Source organism: Sitophilus oryzae, unplaced genomic scaffold (genome assembly GCF_002938485.1).
Source record: "Sitophilus oryzae breed Bouriz unplaced genomic scaffold, Soryzae_2.0 scaffold_165_pilon_pilon, whole genome shotgun sequence".
In the NCBI taxonomy this organism is placed as follows: Eukaryota; Metazoa; Arthropoda; class Insecta; order Coleoptera; family Curculionidae; genus Sitophilus; species Sitophilus oryzae.
This window is the reverse complement of record NW_022146347.1, coordinates 1,267,683-1,276,650: the sequence shown is the minus strand read 5'-3', so window position 1 is coordinate 1,276,650 and position 8,968 is coordinate 1,267,683. Positions and strand designations below refer to the sequence as shown.

At 30.4% G+C, this 8,968-nt stretch overlaps 1 protein-coding gene across 2 annotated transcripts in view; it reads right to left on the bottom strand.

The window, feature by feature from the left end:
- Nucleotides 1-3,630: 3,630 nt before the first annotated feature.
- Nucleotides 3,631-8,968, bottom strand: part of LOC115880805 — a 409,568-nt gene continuing 404,230 nt past the window's right edge. Inside the window, exons 8-9 of one of the 2 annotated variants that reach the window (XM_030898097.1) lie at nt 7,989-8,247; nt 3,631-4,991 (exon numbers count right to left, since the gene is read on the bottom strand). In XM_030898097.1, the coding sequence (XP_030753957.1) occupies nt 4,832-4,991; nt 7,989-8,247 (419 nt within the window). In that variant the 3' untranslated portion in view covers nt 3,631-4,831. The remainder of the gene's footprint in view (nt 4,992-7,988; nt 8,248-8,968) is intronic. The other variant, XM_030898098.1, reaches the window with a different exon arrangement.

Sequence of the window (8,968 nt, the reverse complement as noted above, 5' to 3'; positions counted from 1 at the left end):
TTTTAATTCAAAACAACATTTAAATCGGATTTCCAAATGATTAGGACTTATTTCCATTTAAAGTCCTATCCTAAATGGCTAAATCTTTATAACTCTGCCTGATACCGATAACATTGACAATTCTACGGCGCGTTATCATTTTTCCACATCGGTCATCAATATATTCCGCAAAAAAGTCGCTCGCTTCAGATCAAAAGGATTTTTTTTTCAAACATCTCAAAAATATTAACTTTTGTCATTTTAACGCCTTGGCATAAAAGTAAAGTCTATTACGCCTAAGCACAAAAGTACAAAAATATATTATTAAACTGATATTAAGTGTCAAATTCAACGAGTGTACAATTGTTGCTCGATTACTGTTCATATTATTGATTAAAAAGATTATTTGTAATATTTTAAAAGAAATAGTATGTTTTATCAGGAGTAAAAATGTACTTTTTGTGCCTGCCTGTAACGTCGGAATAGCTTTACGATGGTCCTTCAAAGGTACAGCATCGTCAAAAAAAGTATAATTTTTACTCCTAATAAAACAATACACTATTGTTCGGAAATAGCCTTAAGTCAAGAATGAAATTAGTATGTATGATCTTATGTCAAAGTGTAAAGATGAGAAAGTGTAAAGAGAAGTGTAAAGAGAACTGGAGATCAAAATGTCGGTAGGAATTTGCAAACATACAACTGTTTCAAAAAAAATATACACACATAACACAATTTCTGACAACTATTATAGATTCTCAGTAATGAAGATATAGTCTCTATATCAGAAGAACCTAGTTCTGCTCTAGACTTTGTGAATGATATGCATTCGAACAGTGAATTTTTGTCACTTATACATAAATTTTAAAATAAATCCCTGCGTTTAGCGGCCTAATGGATTCACACGAAATTACTTCAAAGATCGATCCAGCATTTAAATTATTGATGAATAGATATTTTTATATAGTTTTATAACATTTACAATTGTTTTTCGATTTATTATCTGTTATATCCGTTATAAAAATATTTTTTTTTTGTTTTCTAGGACACATTTTTATAACTTTTATAATTACTTTTTTTATTATAAAGTTTCAATAAAAATATTTTTTTTTGATTTAAATCACATGATTAAAATTAAAAAAATCACTTGATTTAAATCATGATTTAAATAATTTGATATAAACCATACCAACCCTGCTTTTTGATGTTATTCTTCATAATGACGAGGTGGCTTTGGTGACTATTATTGTTGTGTACGATTTAATATGGTTCTTAGTGTCGAAGATTGTGCAAAAGTTGATCTAGTTGAAGATGGCCGAAATTATGAATATTCGCTTGGTCCTTGAAGAAGAATGGGAAAACATAACACAATATATTTGCAGTCTCATACTACAGACAGTTACAGCAGCCGAGGGAGGTAATACAAAGTATTAGAGTATTTTTTACAAGTTTTTTGTTTCTTTGTATACTTAGTTATTACAGTTATTTTTTCTTAATATCTTTAGTTCTCTTAGTGTTACTAATATTACTTAAAACCAAGCCTGTATCGTTACTTTTTAACATTTTGTAAATGTTCTAATCAGTGTCGATATGACATTACCACAACAGTCACCAAAGCCACCTCGTGATATTAAAAAATACCATTATAAAGCAATGATAGTTGGAAAAATTGCAAATTGTTTGTAGCTAGTTCATTTAGCTCTTAAAAAATAAGGGTCTGATAAAAAAATGTTTTAGGAAAAGTTACTCACGAAATTATTGCACAGGGTGTTTTAAAGGTATGGTAATAACCCATGGCACAAAGAAAACAAGGTATGATCGATAGCGGTTCCAATTTCGTTAAGTTTGCGCATACCACCTGTGACGTCATACGCCATACAAAAAAATATCCATATTGTTCAATTGCCACTAATAAAAAAAGACCTAAAATAGGGAAGAATTAGGACATAACCCCAAAAGTTATGTCAAATCATCGAGCTTGACATTTGAAAAATTATTTTCACATTTTTCGTGTCATCTGTTTGACAATTTGAAATTGGCGCGCGGAGCTTGCCGACCAATGGTGCCGTTTATCACCTGTGACGTAATGACCAACCTGCGCAATATCATACCTTGTATTCTTTGTATCACGGTAATAACCCTTCAATTAACCATGTATAAAAAATAAAAAGCCAAATACTAAAGTTTATAAAAAACTGAGTTTATGAATTAATGTTGATAGATTTTATAGTTTGCCAAAAAAATCATGAAAGTAGGTCTAAAAGTAAAAAAATATAACACTTTAAACTTGACTAAAAAAATTTCCATTACTTTTTTTGCATCTGAGTATATAAAGGTATATTTTTAAGAAATAGGTGTTTTCCCAAATATTTCAACTGAAAAAATATATTTTATAAATTTTAATAAAACATGAACGTAATTGGTAATAAATAGGCAAAATCTAGTTAAGACTCTTTAAGAAAACTAAAATCAAAACGTCTAACTCTTAGGACTAAGAATATTTTTATGAATATATATATATATATATTAAATATGCTTGAATAAATCAATTCAATATCATATTCGACGATCAATGAACTGGGAATAATATATAATAAATATTTCAAAATATACAGAGATTAAAAGAATAATAATAATAATAATATAATTTCTTTTCATGTATTTTTTATATATATTTTCAAAACAATATAACTGTCAAGTAATTTTACCATATTCTTTTCCTATGGAAGCAATCTCTCATCATTGGCTATAATAATTATATCATTTCGCCTAAATATATTTTTACACCTCAATTAAGTAAACGAATATGCGATACATGATAAATTGGTACAGTGCATTCAAAAATAAATCCAACAAATATCGATTTTATTGTCATTACAAATACGCAATTTGTAAATTAAAATTGACTAGAGAAGATACTACCTTGATATATGACACATTTAGTGAAAAGGTTTTGTGTCCAAACAATAAAGGTAAATTTAGAAAAAGAAAATACAGGAATAATTTTACCTATCAAATAAGTAATTCATATTTTGATTTGTGATACTGGAATGAATAATAATTCTCTTAAGTTGGCTAATCATCAAACACAGTTCAGTTTCTTATTTTTTTTTAACAAATAAATCTATAGATTTGATAATAATGCAAGTATGTTAAAATACACAACCTGCTGTATATCATTTTAAATAATTTTATCTTTAAAATGATATAGCTATTATATTAAAATAATACATATAAAAACAGTTTTTATTTTTTAATTGTTTTTAAATTGAACTAATTTATTTCTCTGCTTATATACAGGGTGTGCCAAAAAGGTAGCGACAGATACTTTTTTATTATCGAGTTTTTCCATATAAAAGTTTATGAGGAACCTACTTCAGCATGACAAATATTTAATTAGATTAGAAGTTTCTAGAGAACTACAATGTCTAGATCGGAGATTTTTTGCATCTCATTGTTTCACAACGAGATCTATCGATTAAAAATATTTTCAATATGGCAGCACTTCCTGAAATACCGGAAGTTGGCAGCAACTTTTTTATTTTAAAGGGGTATCCCTATTTTTTATTACATACTTAAATTCTCCGTAAAATTTTATGAATTTTGATATCAAACACTTTATACCTAACATTAACCGTTTTTGAGAAAAAAATATTTAAAATTTTTGGACGAAAAAAAACTGCTCAAAAGTTAGAAAAAATGTGCATAACCTAAACGTCAAATTTAGTGATTACCACAGCGATTGTGACATAACGAAAAGACATGTGGCCATCTATTTCGAAAATTAAATTGTTTGAATGTCTTATAATATTGACCGTAGCTATCATGTAATTGAGTGATTAAAAAGTAATCATAAACCTTTATTTTTGGAATAGAAACCCAGTTTTTTTATTTCTCTAGTAAAGAGGTTTATGAATTCGGTACTTTTTGATTATACATGTTCCTATACCTAAAATAAATAGTTTTTAAATTATTTATTAGATTTAGTTTTAAAAAGGATAAAGGATAATTTTCTTGATTTTATCTAGCTTCCTTCGACATTGCGTGATAAGTAATTCCACATAAACTTCTTTTCAATAAATTAATAATAAAAATTGATCACATTTAATGTGAACTTTTTAGCACGCCCTGTAAGTATTTAATGTGATTGATAGTGATTGGCCAACTTGATGTGAAGTCATTAATAAGTGTACTAGCAAAAAACAGTAAAAAACGCTGATAAAATTTCTAGTTATCCATTCTATGAATATATACGACCTGTATATTTAATATTATATATACTATTCTAAGATCTATTGAAATTTTAATCAGACATTATATACACTCTTTGAAAGCCCAGTTTGTAAATTTCAGTTATTAGTGAGTATATAAGAGTTTTCATCTAAGCTTCATGCACCTATTGTAAATATTTAACTATATTATAAACATAAAAATCGTTAAAAATAATTTTAAAACCAAACTATTTCTGTTGCACGTGTGTTTAAAATATCTTTCTCACATACTCACTAACGATCCTTATGAAGCCAACCCTTTTGGACACACTATATATTCTTAAATTGATATAATTTATCAAATTCTTTCAGCTAAGGGGCTATGATTAATGTCTTAAAGTACTGTTTAAAAAAGACATTTGAAAAATATTTAAAATTTTTCATCTTAAGAAGATTAAATATTGTATCCTAGGAATCAAAATACCAGCGTTATATCAGCCTACATATTTTTCAATATATTTGTATTGTTACGTAAACATGTAAGAAGCGTTGTTTCTATCATATTAATTTTATCTAAGGTTATACACTGTTTTACTTCGATGTTGGTCCTACTATAAATTTGATATAAATATAATTCTGTTACTCTATCGTTGGCCACTCCTTAATCTACTTAGTAGTTTGTCGGATTTGGATAAAGACTCCTTTGACTGTTTGGGAGGTACTGCTCCTGAAACATCGCACTTATCTAATTCCAGCATTGCTTCCTGTATTGCTTCTTCTAAAACTGCGCTCAGTTTTCGACTTCTGAAAGTAAAAAAAAAGTTTTAAAAATCTCTTTTTGTAACTAAAATCTTTTAAGCTATTAATTTGATGGCATTTGTACGGTGTTTTCAGAGATTAGTGCTCTACTTGCTCGCTTACCTATTGGAGGTTTTAAAAAAACAGAAGACTACTAAGAAAAATTTATAAGTTCATGTCTTTTTAAAGGTATACTTATACGCATATTATAAGTTTTTTTGAAAATTATTTTTCTCCCGATTTCAAACATATTTAGTTTGCCTATATTTGCGGTAACCATTTTTGTATTATTTTGACTTAATAAAATACAGTACAACTTAATCAATGCACAGCTAACACAAAAATCATAGCTTGTATCTGGGAGACCATATTATCGTTGATTGAAGAAATATAACATGTGCAACTTTATGGGCGATTTCGTAGCACAAAAGGTGTCCGAGATGTAGCTGGCGTTACCATCAGGGTATCCGAGATTCAGTTTAGCTCTGCTCCGCTGGGCGCTGATGGTGGTCGTTTACAGCGCAGCGGATATAAAATACTGTACCGTAGTTCTGCTTTCAGTCGACAGAGTGGGTGGTTGCCGGAGATAGTGTTGCCAGAACTACGGATTAATCCGTAGATTTACGGATTTTGGGTACAGTATGTTAATAATAAGGATTTTCTATCATTAAACAATTTAATATAATATTATATGATTAAACAAAGAACGGCGTCAGAGATGGCTTGAAATGAAGATAGCTGTTATTCAATAACCGTCATTTCCAAGCCAACTAAACGAATTTTTTCCATCATACAAAATATCAGTACCTATAAAAGATTTTTTTTGTTTATTCTATGTTTACCACGAATAAATTTTTCAACGCATAAACGCGGATTTTTAAGTAAACGCATTACAGATATTACATATTTTAATATGGCAGCACTGTCGCTTTCAGTTCCACACCGTTTTCGATATGCCTTCGCTGGCCGAATTAGAGAAAATAAGTATGTTATGCGTTGACCGCAGAACGAATGGTGGCTCCACCGTACAGTACTTGAGACGTACGGGAAAATCAAATCAGCTTTGTATCTTTCCAATTCTTTCAATCAACGATATTATAGTAATACTTTCTAATTTTTTTGTGGAAGCGGTTGCATTGATTAAACCAAAATAATTAAAAAACGGTTCACGCAAATATAGACAAAGTTTATATGTTTGAAACCGGTTGACGATTCAGAAAAAAAACTTTACAACTCCTACATTTAAAGTTTTTCACTACTTCCAATAGGCAAGCCTACAGATATTACACTGAACATCTATGAAATCCCTGTGCATTTCCAAAATAATTTCGTTAAATGCGTTGTACAACGAAATAGTTGAACAATTTGATTGCTTTTTCTCAAATAAATTTGAAACTCAACACTCACTCATAATGTGTTCAATTAAAAAAACATTGAATATCGCTTTCAGTTTAAAGCTTGATTTTCATACATCCGTTGTCCGACGATACGATATTAATTTTATTGGTTGAATTTAAAGGCTTCGATTGGTTAACCGTTTGTAACCAATCGAAGCCTTTAAATTCAACCAATAAAATGAATATCGTATCATCGTATCGTTAGATAACGGATGCATGAAAATCAAGCTTAACGCGTTCGCTGCCAACTCGGTCTATAGGACCGAGTTTGTTGTTTCTCATCCAGCCACATCGTCCATGGATTTTTCAACCCAAGTATGTTTATTTAGGTAAATTTATTTACTGAAGTAACACACTGTATAGAGTTTATGGCTGGTTTATAGCAAATCAAACCAATCCTAACCCTAACACAACATTAGTCCTATTCTTAAAAATATGAATCAACGTAAACGAATGCCACCGTTCATTAATTCATTAATATTAACCTTAGTCCTAACAGGTCCTAATAAATATAGGATGCAATATTTTATAATTTGTATATATTCATAGAGTCTAGGCCACAGTAATGATTATCGACAGAAGCAAAAATTATCAGCCGTACATACAACAAGTAGAAATGATACAAAGTCGTGAGTCGTTTAACTACTTGGGTTCTCAGCAATGGAGAGTGTGAAGAAAGAGGAAAGAAAATCGGCAACAGCAAAGCTTACTAAAATCTGGAAAAATACTGACATAGCCAAGAACATCAAAGTATCCCCATTTTCGCTGCAGACACTTGGACCATTAAAAAGTCAGACTCGCAATTTATAATGGCCTTTGAAATATGGGTCTGTCGTGGATTACTACGCATACTCTGGACAGCATATAGTTATAGTTCTGTGTCCAACATATCTCAGCATGCTTTGGTTGACAGCTGTAGTGAGACTAGTGATGATGTTGAGTTCTGTTAAGTTTTGTTATTACTGAGTCAGTATTAACAGAACTCATCACCACGATACAACTGCCAACCAAAGCATGCTAAAGTATCTCAGCATGCTTTCGTTATACTGACAACAAAACTGAACATCACCACTAGGCTCACTAAAACTGTTAACTGACATGCTGATATATTATAGACACACAACCAGTCGAAGAGAAGGTATCGAGAGATTAGTAATGGAGGGCAAGGTGGAAGGCAAGAGAACTCGAAGAAGATCGCCACTGCGATGGTCAGATCAAATAAAGTTAAGAGAAGAAATATTTCAAAACGAAAGTAAACCTGGAAATATCCTTAACCTCACACAATCAGCACACAGTTGCGTGGAAAAACCAGTAAGTATATATTAAACAGAAGATTCAAATTTATTGAATAAAAAGCAATCGAATATTGATTTGTGCAACAATATTTTGCATACAAATATCATTGTAAGTATATTTTGGACTTGTAACATTCTTCAACACACTGGTTTAAATAGAATATAAAAATAATTTAATATACCATCTCATTATTTAAATAATTCGCAAAAATTTATTCTTTAAAAATAACATAATGAATATCTTCCAAAACCGTTAATTTCATCAGAAGCAAAATTAAGTATATGATGTGGCCAATATTCCAAAAACTCACGTTCTAGTTTTCTTCCTTGCTCTATGGTGCGCATCTAGTCCTTCAGACAATGTGTGCAAACAGGCAATATTTACTTTGGAAATGTATTTTTCACGGCCAAACCATTGTACCGTTGCCAAGTTTTGTTTTTGTTCAATAGCGACAATTTTTCCTGGCCAAGCAGAAGAAGTTTTAGCAGGTCCCCAGATTAGATCTCCAACAATAAATTGGCGTTTGCACTTCACCTCTGACTCATCTGAGGGTGGTTCGTTTGTCACCTCTAAATAAAATATAATTTTTCAGTAGTTCAAATGCGTGAGGATCTTAAGCGTGAAAACCTTTATGAGCTTTGTACAGGTGATGAAATTTGGTTAAGATAATGTCAAGAAAAAAAATCAAACACACACCATGTTAGACTTGTCTGAAGTGACGTTTTGGAATGTTAGCCACACCTAAACGTGAAAATGAAAATATTTGTAATTGCAGTATTTACAGCTTATTGAAAATGGAACAGCCTGATATAGGCGGTGGTATTAAACGTGGAATATAATATGTAAATATATAGCACCAGTGAATGAGACATGCAACCCAGAAGTACTTTTGCAAACAAACTATTTTATAATAAAATAACAAAAATAAATGGTTTCAGTTGGTTCTTTCTTGGTTCACAAAATATTTTAATGCCAATCTCTGATACGTTTTAGCTAGAGACCACTTTCAATGATGGTGCAAACAATATTTGTATTCCATGCATACACACAAACCAATGAATATTTATTTCTATGGTTGTTTGTAAAGAGTGATTGTAGATATTTTAAACCATGTTATCAAGCAACTGTCTAACAGTAATGAGCATTAATAAATAGCTTAGGTATATTATCTTCATTTATTACGTTATTTTACGTAAGAACCGACAACATTGTATGCCGCTTATTATTTAGTCTCTCTGTCTGTCAACTTATATATTTATCTCTGTCGTATGCATTCAAATACAGACCAGA